At 35.3% G+C, this 18512-nt stretch overlaps 1 protein-coding gene across 1 annotated transcript; it reads right to left on the bottom strand.

Moving 5' to 3' along the window:
* Positions 1-2389: 2389 nt before the first annotated feature.
* On the bottom strand, positions 2390-16281 carry RHOV (ras homolog family member V). Its single transcript, XM_053697879.1, has 3 exons — positions 15883-16281; positions 9267-9325; positions 2390-3360 (listed from the first exon to the last, which is right to left on the bottom strand). The coding sequence occupies exons 1-3, from the start codon at positions 16103-16105 to the stop codon at positions 2920-2922; spliced, it is 723 nt and encodes a 240-aa protein (XP_053553854.1). The 5' UTR covers positions 16106-16281; the 3' UTR covers positions 2390-2919.
* Positions 16282-18512: the final 2231 nt, after the last annotated feature.

The raw sequence follows: 18512 nt of genomic DNA, 5'->3' as shown, positions 1-18512 counted from the left end.
TCTGACAAAAGTATTTAAACAGCAAATATTTATATTTACACACAAAACACATACAAAAAAACAAACAAACACATAAGAGTTCCGGAACCCAGACTAATCTTGGATTAATATCAATGTTTATATTACCAGGTGTGATAACAAAAAGCTCTCAGAAAAAAGAAATGGGTGAACCTTTACAGGTCTAGAAGTAAATATTAAATCTGCCACTGGATACCAGAGGCAATTCATAAAACATCTCTTCTGGAACCAGAAAAGCGAGTTACATTATTTGAAGAAGGTCAACTGAACCGAGCGGCGAACAAGGCCTCTGATTCTAGTGCTATAACTAGTTAGTTAACATAGGTGTATATATATATATATATATATATATATATATATATATATATATATACATACATACATACATACACATATATATATATACACATACATACATATATATATACACATACATACACATATATATATATATATATATATATATATATATATATATATATATATATATATATATATATATCTTAATTCCCTCTTCACCCTCTCTTCAAAAGTAGTGAGGTATTATCAAAAAGGACACAAAAACACCCCTTGTGAAAAATAGGTTTCTTCCATGCACCAAAAAACTAAAATTTTGCAACTTGAAAGGCTGAAAACAAAACAGCTGGTTTAGGCAATTTCCATCATTTTAAAAACCTAGGTTACAATGATACTTTTTTTGGCTTCTCTAGTGAGTATGACACAAAACACAATTTTTACACAGAAGCATCTAATGTTCATTTAGATTTCTGCTTTGGTCCAGTAAGTCTACAGCAATCTTTCTTGTGTAAAACTTCAAAACAATTATGATAATAACCACATAAAAATGTGAAGGGAACAGAATTTGTTATGATAAAAAAGGCTACATTATTCATACTTGCAGTAGTATCATAGCAAGCGTCCTCTTCCAACTTCAAGACTGGTTTATAAAACCACTCTATATCCAGTTTCTGCTCTCATTACCCGAGAGGTTTTGGGCACCACTATACACATTTTACAGATCAATAAAATTCCTTCAACAAGTTTTAAACTTTACATGTCTTTCTGCAAATGGCAGAAACCATTACTGCCTGCAAACAACATTCTAGAGCCCACTTTAGCTTCACTTTCTCAGTTTGGGTAGATTATCTGCTTGATCAGAAAAATAAAATAATTCTAACAAGCGTACAGTAACACCAAGGTCTGATTTTGATTGTTCACACACTTACTTAAACCTTTCTTCACATTATTAATACCATTTTTAAAGTGCCAATACATTACTTAACATATAGACCTCTTGTCCCTCACATTCCTCAGAACATTTTGAGAGTTCTGTTTATTACACATGCATTTAGCAAAATATCCCTTAAGGTATTATAACTTTAATTTTGCATTATTGGGGCATGAGTGAGAATTGTGTTTCAGGTAAAGAAATGACATATGAAGGAGAATGGCTTTTAGACATTTACTTTGGTTAAGTTTTTCCTTCTAGCACACAAGATTACTCATTTTCTACAGTTAAAGGCTCATCTTATTAAAAATAAAGTCATTATGTGTCCTTTAAATTAGAGCCACCACTCCCTTCTTTTGTAAGACACCGGATAGATTTGTTTACAACACCTAGCGTTTCTCTTTAACCCAAACACTTCTGTAATTTAAAGCCACTTCTTTTCCTTGATACTGCTGGATAATATTGTGAAATATCTCATAATGGACGTCCAACCTGGTTGCCACTTCCTGTATCACGTTAGTAGCTTTAACAAGACACAAATATGCAAAGTAGCCCTTCCTCCCCATGTGTAATATGCCCTGGCTGACAGAGAACTAATTTTTGCTAATGTTGCAGGCAAATATGAGATCAAAGTGGTGACAGAAAGGAGGAACATGCAACAGAGGGAGAAATGGATGATGTCTTCCTCAGCACTGGAGAAGACACCAGCTGCAGCCATATGCAGAATGGCCTTGGACCGGTGTCCTGGCAAGAGACTAAAGTGAGGAGGACAAGGTTGAGGAAGAGACCCAAGAGAAAAGTTGGAATTAAAGAGGGAGGCTCATCCAGAAGTGGTTTTATTTCTAGTCTCTAAGCAACTTTTGTACCAGAGTGATGTGGAGAATGACATCTTCCTATGAGCATCAATTTCCATTATTAAACCTACTGTGACTGTGACATAGATACCCACGAGACTCCCACAAGACTTGGCTCTAAACTACTTCCTTCATAGGACATTTCTCTAGCCTTCTAAGCAAGAAGACTAAATCTGGCTAAACCACATAATAGTGACCTATAAAAATGACAGACTACTGGAAGCAGCATTCCCCTCCCTTTTCATCCCCTCCCATCTAATAGACCTCCTATCCCCCTTTTTTCTCTCTCTTTTAACACACATCTTATGCTCTTATCAATGATGCAAGTTCCATTTTACTCTCAAAAATTAAACGTTTGTATCTTTTGTTGACTTTTTATCTGCCTCAGAATTCCACTGACATCTTATTCATAATGCTTTGATACAATGTAGAATATGGAGTCTGGACATTGATGTATGTCTTAGCGATGAAGATGGACTGGCACTAAAATAGACTATGATACTACATTGGGTGTACGTTATAGACTGTACATTTTACGTGGTAACTGTTTTGAATTCTCAAAATAAAAGAAATCTATAAAAAAAAATAAAGATTATAACAATTTCATGTTTGTCTAAATGTCGTATGTTTAACATACATAGGTTTGCCAAATGCATTGTTAATATGCACTGTTGGGCTTCACAAACAAAAAAGTAAATGCTTTGCATACAAAGTTCAGTGTCTGTTGCTCTGTATCCAGTGACCAAATGTTAGTCTCCATATTTGCTTTTATGAAAAACAGGAGAGAGATTGCAATTGAGAAAGACATAAGAGAACATCTCATACAAAGCAGAAATATTTCTTCCACCTGCACTTGGATAGTCTTTTAATGCCCTTTGTGTTCAGTTTTTTCTCTAGTCGTGCCTTGTGTTCAATGGCACTAAGAATGGCTGTGTCAAAAACTTCTTTAAGGTTCTTCTGAGTCAATGCAGAGCACTCTATGTAGGTCTCAGCTCTGATCTTCTGGGCCACCCCTTGTGCATGGGACTCGCTTACAGGCCGAACGCGACACCTGCTCAGGTTAATTAACACATTGACATCATCTCTGAGGTCTGTCTGAGTACCCACTAGCACAACTGGTGTGTGAGGGCTGTGTGTTCGAATCTCAGGGATCCATTTCTCGATAACGTTCTGGAAGGAGCTGGGATTCACTACGCTGAAACACACCAAGAAGACATCTGTGTCAGGGTAGCAGAGCGAACGGAGGTGGTCAAAGTCTTCCTGTGTTCAAAAAAAAAAAAGTAAAAGAAAATTAAGTTAGTCTCAAAGATTATATGAGCAAGTAATAGGTGAGGTTCAAGTAAGACTGAAGCTACAAGAAACGGTGTCAAATCAAATATTTTATTTCCTTACAGTGTTTACACCCTCTTTTACTATAGGTTTTATTTGTGTTAAAAGTGATAAATACATAGTTAAATTGCCATATTAGTAATATATATATATATATATATATATATATATATATATATATATATATATATTTTTTTTTATTTTTTTTAAAATAGAATGCTATAATCTGTTAGATCATTTAATTTTAACATTGAACCTACACTACTGAGTGTTTAACCCCCCCCCCCCCCACACACGGTTTAAACACACAGTAGAAGAACCACTCGTGACCTACAAAGTACTGCTGACCTGAGCAGAAACTGCTGACAATCCAATCAATCAGTGCTCTGCGAATTAGAGCATTAATTTTTTTTTTCTGTTATGGCCCTTTAAAGATTTGCTCCTGTGCCGCTCCAGGTGAGGATGCAACAGATGAGCAAATGAGAAGCAGGCATACATGTGTATGCTACATTTATTGCATGTATCCTTATCTCTAGCAGAATTGGGGTGTTCCAGAGATGCAACCTTAACACTTTCAAAAGTTTTAAAACGCACAATCTAAAGTAAAGTAAGAGGATAAAAGTCTCTTCAGTTTCAGTGCTACGCGGCAGGTCTGCTTGGTATTATTAGAAGTAATTTGACTCCATTAATACTTCAGTTTTACTATTTCTTTGAACCTAATATTGAAAGAGTAGTAGACATTTCAGATTTAAAAATGGTATCTTGAATTTAAAGAGCACATTTCTTTGTACTAAGACATGCAAAAAAATGTTTTACAGTTCTCTACTAAACCTTCTACTCAAAATATTGAGTAAGGGATAGGAGTAAAAATTAAACCTGCATGATTCAGATAGAGTATGTAATTTCAAGACCCTTTCAAATTCACTTCTATTTTCAAATTTACTCTATTCCCTTTGTTGATTGGTGGATACACACATTTGTCTCTTGTTATTGGCTGACTAGATATGTTTAGCTAGCTCCCAGTAATGCACTGTTGCTCCTTCAGCAAAGGATAACAAGAGAATTAAGCAAATTTGATAATAGAAGTAAATTGGAACATTTAAAATTGCATAAAAATCAAAATAAATTGGGTTTCATGCCCCTTTAACCCCTTAATGACCGAGGACGTGCAGGGTACGTCCTCAGAAAAAAGGCAGTTAATGCCTGAGAACGTACCCTGCACGTCCTCGGTGTGGAAAGCAGCTGGAAGCGATCCTGCTCGCTTCCAGCTGCTTTCCGGTTATTGCAGTGATGCCTCGATATGGAGGCATCCTGCAATAACCTTAGATGGCCATCCGATGCAGAGAGAGCCACTCTGTGGCCCTCTCTGCACCGGACATCGATGGCCGGTATCGTTGGTGGGTGGGAGCCGGTGTGGGAGGTGGGTGGCGGCCATCGATGGCCCTTGTCATGTGGAGGGGGGCGGGATCGTGGGCGTGCAAGTCCGGGCGCGCGCGGGGGGCGCGCGCACGTGCACGAGGGGGCGCGCGCGGGGGCGCGCCGGGGCAGGGACCGGGTGGGGACCGCTGCACTACAGAAAAAAATGTGTCCCAAAATAAAAGTGGGACAAGTAATTTTAAAAAAAAACACCTTATTCGGTATTTAGGTGGTGGGGGTTGGTCGGGGGGGGGGGTGGGGGGAAATAACAAAAAATAAAAATTAAATAAATATTTGATTGTGCAAAATGGGTACTGGCAGACAGCTGCCAGTACCCAAGATGGCCCCCAATAAGGCAGAGGGGGAGGCTTAGAGAGCTGTTTTGGGGGGGATCAGGGAGGTTGGGGGCTAAGGGGGATCCTAAACACAGCATATGTAAATATGCTTTTTTTTTTTTTTCTTTTTTAAAAAAAAAAAATCTTTTATTTTAGTACTGGCAGACTTTCTGCCAGTACTTAAGATGGCGGGGACAATAGTGGGGTGGGGGAGGGAAGGGAGCTGTTTGGGAGGGATCAGGGGGTGGGATGTGTCAGGTGGGAGGCTGAACTCTACACTAAAGCTAAAATTAACCCTGCAAGCTCCCTACACACTACCTAATTAACCCCTTCACTGCTAGCCATAATACACGTGTGATGCGCAGCAGCATTTAGCGACTTTCTAATTACCAAAAAGCAACGCCAAAGTCATATATGTCTGCTATTTCTGAACAAAGGGCATCCCAGAGAAGCATTTACAACCATTTGTGCCATAATTGCACAAGCTGTTTGTAAATAATTTCAGTGAGAAACCTAAAATTGTGAAAAAATTAACGTTTTTTTTAATTTGATCGCATTTGGCGGTGAAATGGTGGCATGAAATATACCAAAATGGGCCTATATCAATACTTGGGGTTGTCTACTACACTAAAGCTAAAATTAACCCTAGAAGCTCCCTACATGCTCCCTAATTAACCCCTTCACTGCTGGGCATAATACGCGTATTTTGCGCAGGGGCATTTAGCAGCCTTCTAATTACCAAAAAGCAAAGCCAAAGCCATATATGTCTGCTATTTCTGAACAAAGGGGATCCCAGAGAAGCATTTACAACCATTTATGCTATAATTGCATAAGTTGTTTGTAAATAATTTCAGTGAGAAACCTAAAGTTTGTGAAAATATTTGTGAAAAAGTGAAAAAAAATTTTTATTTGATCGCATTTGGCGGTGAAATGGTGGCATGAAATATACCAAAATGGGCCTAGATCAATACTTTGGGATGTCTTCTAAAAAAAAATATATACATGTCAATGGATATTCAGGGATTCCTGAAAGATATTAGTGTTCCAATGTAACTAGCGCTAATTTTGAAAAAAAGTGGTTTGGAAATAGCAAAGTGCTACTTGTATTTATGGCCCTATAACTTGCAAAAAAAGCAAAGAACATGTAAACATTGGATATTTCTAAACTCAGGACAAAATTTAGAAACTATTTAGCATGGGTGTTTTTTGGTGGTTGTAGATGTGTAACAGATTTTGGGGGTCAAAGTTAGAAAAAATGTGTTTTTTTCCATTTTTTCCTCATATTTTATAATGTTTTTTATAGTAAATTATAAGATATGATGAAAATTATGGTATCTTTTGAAAGTCAATTTAATGGCGAGAAAAACGGTATATAATATGTGTGGGTACAGTAAATGAGTAAGAGGAAAATTACAGCTAAACACAAACACCGCAAAAATGTAAAAATAGCCTTGGTCCCAAACGGACAGAAAATGGAAAAGTGCTGCGGTCATTAAGGGGTTAATAATAATTTAGGGTTTATTTCACGGGTGACATTTAATTGAAAATTTATTTGAAAGACAGGAAGCCATATTTTGTTGGTGGAGTAGGAGTAATCTTAATTATGAATAAAAAAAAAAAAAATTTGAACGTTTGTACAGATTATACAATTTGTGCACAGCCTTGAAGGGAAAGACAGCTGAGCCAGTGTAATTAGAAATCGGTTGTGCTGGTTTTAAATTTGTACTGTCTCGACAATGGTATGTGGCCTCAATGCATTTGTCCAGAAATACAACACTAAATAAAATAAAAATCTATTTTTATATTGTTTTTGCCTGAATAGATTTTCAGTCTCAGTCTTCTTTAAGAAGGGACTTTGTGCCTGGCTTACAAGTAGTCTTAAAGGGTCAGTCTAGACAAAATTAAATTTGCATGCCCTATCTGAATCAGGAAGGTTTAAACAACTTTCCAATTTATTTTTTTATCATCAAATTTGCTTTGCTCTCTTGGTATTCTTTGTTCAAAGCTAAATCTAGGTAGGCTCCAATGCTAATTTCTAAGCCCTTGAAGGTCACCTCTTATCTGAAGGCATTTGACACTTTTTTCCCAGCCAGACATAGTTAGTTCATGTGTGCCATATAGATAATATTGTGCTCACTCCCTTGGAGTTATTAATGAGTCAGAAATGATTGGTTAAAATACAAGCCTATCAAAATAATTGAAATAAGAGGGCGGTCTGCAGAGGCTTAGATACAAGTAATTACAGAAATCAGAGGTAAAAAGTATATTAATATAACCATGTTTGTTGTGTAAAACTGGGGAATGGGTAATAGAGGGATTATCTATCTTTTTAGATAATACAAATTCTGAAGTAGAATGCCTTTAAGCATACAGCTTATGTACTAGTTTGCAAGTCTATTTTATTAGATGTATGCACTTGAGAGAGCCAATAAAAAGCACAGTTTATTTGGGCCAAGCATAAACCCATGAAGGCAAAGAATCAAACACAATGTTGGGATATTATGGGAATTCCCACACTTTTATTGTAATCATTTCACACCTGCTTACCCATAAAACACATAATGTTATGTAATTAGCTGCTTGGCACATATGTGTGTGTAGGCAGCACTAAGCACAGTAGCATAATCAACAAACGTAATAAATAGACAATGATAAAGCACTTAGTTGAATTTCAAATTTGTAGTAGATTTTTCTCTGACAAATGTTAAAGGTACTTCCATTAACAAAATGTGCAGTCTTTTTAAATTTACACTTTTTGATTCACCAGCTCCTACTGAGCATGTGCAAGAATTCACAGAATATAAGTAAATGCATTTGTGATTGGCTGATGACTGTCACATGATACAGGGGGAGTGGAAATAGACATAACTGAAATTTGTCAGAAAAAAAAAATCTACTACTCATTTGAAGTTCAGACTAAGTGCTATTGCATTGTCTTGTTATCATGCATTTGTTGAGTATTCAAATCTACTGTATGTACTGGTCCTTTAAACTTTGTTAGTTTTTTTTATTCTCCCTGGATCATGTGACAACCATTAGCCAATCACAAAATGCATATATGTATAGCCTGTGAATCTTACACATGCTCAATAGGAACTGGTACCTCAAAGTGTGCATATAAAGAAATTGTGCACATTTAGATGATGGAAGTAAATTGGAAAGTTGTTTAAAAGGGACAGTTTATTCAAAATTAAACTTTCATGATTCAGATAGGGAATGCAATTAAAAAAAAAACCTTCCCATTTTCTATTATCATCAAATTTTCTTTGTTCTTTCTGTATTCTTTGTTGAAAGCTAAAACACTGATTTCTATACCATTGAAGGCCACCTTTTATCTCAATGCATTTTGACGGTTTTTCACAGTCAGACACTGCTAGTTCATGTGTGTCATATAGAAAACATTGTGTTTACTACCATGGAGTTATTTACGAGTCAGCACTGATTGACTAAAATGCATGCCTGTCAAAAGAACAGAGACAAGGGAACAGTCTGCAGAGGCTTAGATGCAAGGTAATCAGAGGTAAAAAGTATATTAATATAACAATATTAATTATGCAAAACTGGGGAATAGGTAAAGGGATTATGTATCTTTTTAAACAATAGAAATTTTGGTGTAGACTGTTCCTTTAAAACTGCATGCTCTATCTGGATCATGAAATAGCAATTTTGACTTCAGTGCCCCTTTAACAGCACATGTCATTGCGATGCAAAGCTTAAATAATCATCAAATAGTACATTAACTGAATACTAGCCAATAAAGAGCCTAGCATTTAACCCTTTGGCTATTTATTCCAAAGAGAAGAATCCATTTTAAGAGCAATGACTGACTGGATCCATGAATTCTGGATTTTTTATGTCTTGGGTGGGGTATCTAAGCAAAAGCTCACTGTTGCTTTGTCTGAGGTAGTGACATTACAATAGTAAATTCTACAATGCAAGTCAGCCAAATTACTGACAGAGAATCTGTGAATATGGTGGCGCTTGCATTGGGTGCATGGATTCACTTGCAAACTACGAAGTGTTTGCAGACAGCCAATGGCAAACTAACTCCTGTTTACAGGATGTGTGTTTAAGATTTTTACCCACCTGTCCTGCAGTGTCGCATAACTGGATTCGAACAGGTGCCCCATCCACCAACACTTGAACTGAAAGAAGGAAGAAAAAAAAAAAAATCTTAACAGGATGTTACCAAAAACAACAAAGTATGAAAATTAGATCAATGCAAATTTTAACACTGCTATTTTGCCACCCTGATTGAAAAAAAAAAAAAAAAAAAAAAGTTAGTAGCTATAAGAATTTTGGCCTTCACTAAATTTCAGTCTCTCACAAATTATTTCCCATTAGAAGAATCCTTAGTGCCACATTGTACTGAACTTGCTCATCAAATATGGCCACAACCTTCTAATACCACAGGAATGACGGCGGCATGCTCCTCGGTTATTATCAGCAATGATCAATCAGCTGCAAATAGCCTTAAGGCTTCAGAACTGGATGACCAATATATAAGGAGTTGCATTGTAAGTGGTTATTAAACAGTCAAAGTGCCAATTACATTCCTTAACATGAACAAAATGGGTTATTCTCAAATAGAATGACACTAAAACTGAATACAAACAGATTTGGTTCTCCACTACTTTGGGGCTCAGTAAAAGCAAGAGAGGTTATAATTCTCTAACTACTATTTAAACTTACTGATTAGATTAGATTAGATAGGTTAAAGGGACCTAGAGACCGTAAAACACTAAAACCCTATATGTAAGGTATTCAAAGATTAGCCTGCAAAATAATGTGCATGTTTGTTTAAATAATTAATTTTACAAATATTAAGTTAGTCAAATTTTAGTCCTTTAAATGCCTGTAACAAGATATATATAAAAAAAATGTAATTATGAGACCTTTCTATTGTCTTGCATTAGATTTACATGTTAGTGGAGTGTGAGAATTTCCTGAATACGCTCGTATTGTGCTTGATGTATTTTTTATTTTTATTTTTTTTAACAAAACTACCTACCACCACTTGCTTTATTTGAAGGAGCCAGTCTGAACTGGTTATTGGAGTATACACAGCTAGCCATTATCATTTTGTTAGCAAAACTTGGCTTGCAGTATCTTATCACCTCTGCTGACACCATTTAGGGACAGGATGTGTTACAAATACAAATGAGGTTGGCTCTCCCAAAAAGCTAAAACCTCAAATTTTATAGATCACATTAAAACAATACAAAAACCTGGCCAGAACACATCTGTGTTTCAACTGTGGCCCTTTTCATATATGGGACAGATATGTGGCATGGTAAGCCGTGAGATTTCAGAGATTTTGAAATGTGCAAGACAAACTAAAAGTTACAAGAAAAAGGGAGGGAGGGAAGGAGTATATTGTCCCATTATTATATAAGTGTTTTTACTTCACATAATTCTGATTCCATGTGCAAATACTTTCAACTGCCCTCAAAAAGCCAGCTCCTGGAACTTACTTAAAGGGACACTAAACCCAATTTTTTTATTTTATGATTTAGATAGAGCATGCAATTTTAAGCAACTTAATAATTTACTTCTATTATCATTTCTTTATTCTCTTGCTATCTTTATTTGAAAAATAAGGCATCTAAGCTAAGGAGCCAGCCAATTTTTGGTTCAGCACCATGGACAGCACTTTATTGGTTCTGTCCAATCAACAAGGACAACCCAGGTTGTTCACCAAAAATTGGCCGGCATCTAAACTTACATTCTTGCTTTAAAAAAAAAAAAAAAAAAAATATGATACCAAGAGAATGAAGAAAAAAAATGTTAATAGGAGTAAATTAGAAAGTTGCTTAAAATTGCATGCTCCATCTGAATCATGAAAGAAAAAATTTGGGTTCAGTGTCCCTTTAAAGGGACATAATACTCATATGCTAAATCACTTGAAACTGATGCAGTATAACTGTAAACAGCTGACAGGAAAATATCACCTGAGCATATCTATGTAAAAAAGGAAGATTTTACCTCAGCTCACCAGAGTAAGTTCTGTATAAAAAGTTATACTTCAGTTACAGCCCAGCTGCAGGTAAAAAAACAACAACAACAAAACGAAGAAATGAACAGCAGCCAATCAGCATCAACAGTGCTGAGGTCATGAACTCTTGTGATCTCATGAGATTTCACAGTAAACTTAGGGAAATAAGATGAATGTGCACGTAAGCTCAGTCCCTTAGCTGTCCCAGGACAGACATATTGATTTGCTGCTTAGAAGTCCTTTACAATGGGATGTGGCTGCCGATTACTTTTTTAGGTAAAATATCTTTCTTTTTTTACATAGAGATGTTCAGGTGATATTTTCTAGTGTTTCAACATTTGGGTATCATGGCCGTATCAGATCTGGGCTAATTGACTGTGGACACATTTAGAGCAAGTAGTGCCTTTGATACTGAGTTAAGCAGGGATTTGATGTTTTTATGAAATCTTAATGACCAATAGACTTAAAAATGCCCTGCCTCCGAAAATCACCCTCACGTGTGAATAATATCTCAGTCAGCCTGTTACATAAACTGTCAATGGAATTTGTAAATAGAGCTTTTTACCTTATTAGAAATAATCTTATAAATATTTATTTAACCACTCTGGCTCATTAAATGAAAGGTCTTCTTAGTGTCACAAATCTGCCATTTGTGAATTGTGTTATATGAAACCATTCAGCTGCTGCCTTATCAGCCAGGTGGAAATGAAAAATGTAGTGTGTTTAGGATGAACCTTTTAAGGAACAACAAAAAAAAAAACACATGCATACATATACACTATATTTTATTATTAACACTGATTAATTTTGAGCTGACCCATCATAAAATCCTGTCTGCAAGATTCTAGGTAAACTATGTTAAAGGGACAGTCTAGTCAAAATGTCATTATTCAGATATGGCATGCAATTTTAAACTACTTTCCAATTTACTTTTATCACCAAAATTACTTTGTTCTCTTGTAACTCTGTGTTGAACACTAAACCTAGGTAAGTTTATATTGATATCATTGTACTCACCCCCATGGAGTTATTTGTGAGTCTGCACTGATTGGCTAGAATAAAAGTCTGTCAAAAGAACCAAGATAAGGGGGCAGTCTGCAGAGGCTTAGATATAAGGTAATTACAGAGGTAAAAAGTATATTAATATACTGTGCTGGATATTCAAAACTTGGGAATGGGTAATAAAGAGATTATCTTTTTAAACCATAAGAATTCTGGAGTACTATCCCTTTAAAATGTTAGATCATTTTATTAATGTTAATTGATTACACAGAATTCTTACTCCTTTGCAAAGCTGAACATAGCTGGTGATTGGTGGCTTTACATGTGCCACCCCTGATTCAAGGCCAAGTAGCAAATGTCATGAATAGGCAAACTTACTGATATGATCTTTATTATTATTAAAATGTTTGCCTGAAATCTTAGAGTTTTAGAAGCTTCCAATATATTTATTGGCATTTACAGCCACAAGAGCGGTGTACAGAAAGAGCTGAACCCAAGAAAGATTAAAATGTGTTGCTGTTGGTAAAAAAAAAAAAAAGCAATGGTCAAATGCTCTTTTTAAAATCACGAACAAGACTTTCTTCCATTGACAATTCCATACAATAAATAGCAGGTTTTTTTGTCACAATCTTTCTTTATTAAAAAATAAGCAAAAAGTTCTGGAAACGCAGCGGCATAAGTAACCATTTTTAAAACTAATCTAGCTAGAAATAAAAGAATTGCTGAGAATTTTATTCTCCTTTAATGGACACCCAGGGTGTCCTGACACTTGGGCTTGTTGATCAAAAAGTCGCCACCATGGTTTAAAGAATATTATATTGATTTTTCACACTAATACTAAAATAATTTGACATGTTATTTCCTCTTATTATCAATAAATTATCCTTAAAAAGGAAAAATAAAAAAAATATTTAATGGTTTGGATATGACACAATTTTAAACAACTTTCCAATTTACTACCATTATCAAATTTGCTTCATTCCCTTGTCATCCTTTGCTGAAGGAACAGCATTACACTACTGGCAGCACATCCAGTCAAACAATCACAAAAGACAAGACAAATGTTTTAGGCACCAATTAGCAGCAGCTCCCACTAGTGTCAGATGTGGGTATTATTTTTCAACAATTGTTACCAAGAAAACAAAGCACATTTGAAAATAGAAGTGAATTTAAAAGTATTTTAAAATGACATGCTCTATCAGAATCATGCAAGTTTAATTTTTTTACTTTCCTATCCCTTTAATTCTAATTTCAGGTGATGTTATAGTATAAAAAATTAAAAAAAGGGGGAATTCTGCCAAACGTTTCCATATATCTAGAACATATTCCTGCATTTCAGAGATTGTATACATGTAGAAGTAGGAACCAAAAAAAAACAAAAAAACTATTACAAAGATGAAAGACTCCCTGTGGGGAAAGTAAGAACCATGAAAGAGAGTGAGAAAAATCAACAAATAGGCTTATGAGATTGAAACTCCCCTCAAAGTCAGACAATACATAGGCCTTGAATAAGAAAAGGACACCATTCAATGGAAATTAAACAGAAACCACGTGTAGTTAATTAACTTCACTAAAAGTACCAAGAAAAGCAACACTTTACACTACTGACAATCTTGTTGCAGCAACTTGCAAGCTGGGATTTTTAAGGGGAATAGAAAGGGTTAATTTAAGGAACAGTCAACATTAAAATTGTTATTGTTTAACCTCTTAATGACATATGACGGAATTTTTCCGTCATAAAACAATTGAGCAAACAGAAAGCTGTGTCCTTAAAGGGTTAAAAAGATAGATAACACTTGTACTACCCATTCTCCAGCTTTGTACAACATTTAAACCTCTAAATTTCAGTCTGTTTCTAAGCCATGAAAGACAGCCTCTTATAACTTGCTTGTGTATTAGCTTTTCACAACAGGAGACTGCTAGTTCGTGTGAACCAAATAGATAACATTGTGCTCACCCCCCGTGGGTTCTGCACAACACAGCACTAATTGGCTAAAATGCAAGTCAATAGATAATAAATTAAAAAAAGTCATCATGTGATCAGGGGGCTGTCAGAAGATGCTTAGCTACAAGGTAATCACAGAGGTAAAATGTATATTAATATAATCATGTTGGCTGTGTAAAACTGGTGAATGGGTAATAAAGGGATTATCTATCTTTTTAAACAACAACAAAAAAAAATGTTAGGTTGACTGTCCCTCTAAAGATGATTTAATAATATTTAAAACTTGCTAGCTCATAAATGTTAAAAAAAAAAAAATACAAGTAATAAATGTTCTAGTCAAAGTGAACTTCATGGTTTTATTTGTATGCCCCTTTAAATACATTCATCACTTTATGATATCAGAAATACTAGAAAGGCGGGGAGATAACTGTTCACTTTTACAGAAGGTGGCAAACAGGGCAGCTACAGTGAGGAAGGCAACAGACTTGCTTATGGGATGCTCAGATAGATCAGCCTAGTGGGTCGTCACTAATAAACCTTCCCCATACAAGTACATAGGCAAAGTAAGTGTCATTACACAAGCTTGTGCTGGGATAATCAAAGAAAACGCTAGGGATGATGGGAGTGATGATGAACCGGTCTAGCAAGACTATCTCCTAACCGATACTTAACTCCATAAACTCAGATCTGGGGCTTTTCCTCTCCATTAACCCGGTCACTGAATATGGATTTCTAAGTCATTGTTGTAGAGGATATGGTTGTTGCTTTAAGATCTATGTATTTCTATAGACATCGAGTCCTATACTAAAAACAGCAATATAAATAGAATTATATATATATATATATATATATATATATATATATATATATATATATATATATATATATATATATATATACATATATATACATACACACACTATATAATAAATGCTTTACAGGCAGATTTCTCCACATAAAATGTTAAAACTTAACTGCTTTGTCATATATATTAAATCCAATAACTTTAGTCAATGCCAAGGCACTAATGGTAACATTTGTGTTCTAGCGATTGATCATCTCTATTGAATAAATTAAATAGATTGTATAATGTAATTGCCTCCCACTTTATGACAAAAAGCACAAAACTTTTAGATGCATTAAACTTTTTGGCAGGCAAGGGGTTAAACTATCAATAAGGCAATAAAAGCAGTCCAGCGTCTAGGATACCTAGTATTAAATACAGACGTGTATAGGAGCACACACTAACACTAATTGTAGCAGGAAGGCATAAAAAGGACACTTCCCACTGTCACCTGATTTATCACAGACCCACAGGTCATTCCTGAAATATAATTTATTATCCAATAAAGAAGCTCTATTAAGATTGTTTTATACATTCTGAACACCTTAATAATTTGTATCATAAAACCTTAAACAACCTGGAGTGGAATGTTCTGCTAATGACAAACTTGTACAACTTCATATCTAACATTAAGATAATGTAGACATCATATTTTTTTTTTAAATTACTAATATATATATATATATATATATATATATATATATATATATATATATATATATATATATATATATATATATATATATATATATAGGTGCACTGGTATGTAACCAATATATATATTAGTAATTTGTAAAAGAAATATATATATATATATATATATATATATATATATATATATATAAATAAATAAATAAAAAAACACACACGCACACAATATCTAACTGCATTAAATGTACGCTTATATGGGACTTACCAGAGAAGGTATCCATAGCAGTAGGCTGGTATTCAGTTGGGTAGCCATTGATAGTATAACTGACAACCAGGCTGGTTTTGCCCACTGCCCCATCACCCACCAAAACACATTTGATACCAAGTTCCTGGCTAGTGGGTCTGGATGAGTTTTCTCTTCCAAGTGACTCTGTTAAAGGGCTTAATCTTTTGCCATCAGAGCAGTCCAGCATCACTTGAGGTGGCATCTTCTGAACCCAGGAGCCAGATCTGCCACACTTTAAAATATTGTCAGATACAATCCAGACTGGGAACCAACTATCAAACTGAAGAGAGCAGCCTCTGATATTCAACAGCCCACACAGGCTTCACTTGAGGTCATCTCTGTATAATCCACTCACAGTCAAAGCAGGTGTGTCTCTTTCATAGCTTCTTCTCTAACTGGTTTCCAGATCCTGAGCAACCTCTATTTATACCTTCAGTCCTAGCACAGTAATTTGAGCTTTCTCTGTGAAAGACAACAGTCAGCTCTGCCCTGCTAGGATGTGTGGTGTGGAAGATATAGGAGGTCAATTATTAAACTTCTGAAACACTTTTAGAAACGATAAGAAAACCTAACTGCTACAGTTTTATTTTAAAATAGTCAAATCAAATTAATAAACCCCCCCACAAAAGATGCACCTTTGATACATAAATTCTAATCCCGATTTAAAAACAATTGTATGCAGTTTATATGGGCAGATTGTATCAACAGCCATAATGAGATTAAACATTTAATATTTTACATATTTTAAAGTCAAAATGTTACCGTCTTTAATTCTGTAACAAATTGAGCATATTATATAATTCATCAGTTATACACAAACATGCATCTCCTACTACTTCTATTTTAAATGTAAGTAGTTTTTTTTTTTTTACTTCTCACCCAAAATCAATTAATAGTTTCAGTGCTGTCCTTTCACATGGTGTAATAATGGACTGTGGTTTCTCTTTAAAAAGGCAGCAGTAGCTAATTATAAGAAAATTGTTATATAAGACTCACATTCTATACCCAACTTCAATGGAAATAGCAAAAACTATGTAACATTTTCCAGAACATAATATATTAAAAACAAATTGATTTTAATCATTCAAGAATTCTGTTATGTTAAATTGTCTGAGAATGAATCTGTGATACCCAGGACTTTCAGTTGAATTGTATTACGTATGACTGTTCAGCAAAACTAAAAAAAGGATCACAACACACGTAATTCTTTCTAAAAACACAAACACTGTGGAGTTATTTTCCCTAGTTGTGAGATACAGTTAAACAAGCAGAGATGATGAATGAAATTTGTGTTGTAGTCACTGGATTATGTCATGTGATCTGCTAAACATTTGTACTAAGGGAAAACAGTGGTGATGACGCCATGCTCTTATTAAAGGGACATGAAACCCAAAAATATTCCTTAATGATTGATTCTGATAGAACATACCATTTTAAACAACTTTCCAATGTCCCTCTATAATCTAATTTTCTTAGTTCTCTTGCTATATTTTGTTGAAAACCATAATAAGGTAGGCCCTGAAGCTGGGAGCTAGCTGCTGATTGGTGGCTGCACGTATATGCCTCTTTGCATTGACTTTCCAATGTGTTCAGCTAGCTACCAGTAGTGCATTGCTGCACATTCAAAAAGGATACTACAAGAATGAAGCAACATTTATAAGTAAATTGGAAAGTTGTTTAAAAATCTATACTCTATCTGAATTTTGAAATAAAAATTTGGGGCTTCGTGTCCCTTTAAGGATACTGGTTACTTCACAGCCCTGTACTAAAGTGTACTGAATATGCACTGGGTAGGTCATATGCTGAACCGATGTGACAGACAAAAGATATTATCTGTGAGTCAGATTTCACCAATGTCTCAGGCTCACTTCTAGTTTGATTTGTTTGGCTAAAAGTGTGGTGTAACCAGGGCAGGGTGATCCTAGACTTCTAAATCTTGAGTTGCCCCAAAGCTACACGTGGTGCAGATGCGGTAGGGGGGATTATTTCTACTGTGCATTTCTTTTTACATCTCTTGTATCAAGTAAAGTTAAGGACATGTAAAAATGCAAGTTTTTTGGCGTTAGATGCCTTTGTGGGTGTTACTCTAATGAATGGGGGTTATTAGCACCATAGCTCCCCCATAATAACCACTGGGTGTTAAACATTTCTCTCGCGCTGTCCGATTGGGTAAATTGTGTATTTCTATGAAATAAAAAAAACATGTTAACCAGGCACTGATAATTTACTTAGCTTAAAAACAGAATTTATGCTTACCTGATAAATTACTTTCTCTTGTGATGTATCGAGTCCACGGATTCATCCTTTACTTGTGGGATATTCTCCTTCCCAACAGGAAGTGGCAAAGAGAGCACACAGCAGAGCTGTCCATATAGCTCCCCCCTCTAGCTCCACCCCCCAGTCATTCGACCGAAGGTTAGGAAGAAAAAGGAGAAACCATAGGATGCAGTGGTGACTGTAGTTTAAACAAAAACACTACCTGACTTAATAGCCAGGGCGGGCCGTGGACTCGATACATCACAAGGGAAAGTAATTTATCAGGTAAGCATAAATTCTGTTTTCTCTTGTAAGATGTATCAAGTCCACGGATTCATCCTTTACTTGTGGGA

Source organism: Bombina bombina, chromosome 1, assembly GCF_027579735.1.
Source record: "Bombina bombina isolate aBomBom1 chromosome 1, aBomBom1.pri, whole genome shotgun sequence".
NCBI classification, from domain to species: Eukaryota; Metazoa; Chordata; class Amphibia; order Anura; family Bombinatoridae; genus Bombina; species Bombina bombina.
This window is presented reverse-complemented; position numbering and strand designations above follow the sequence as displayed.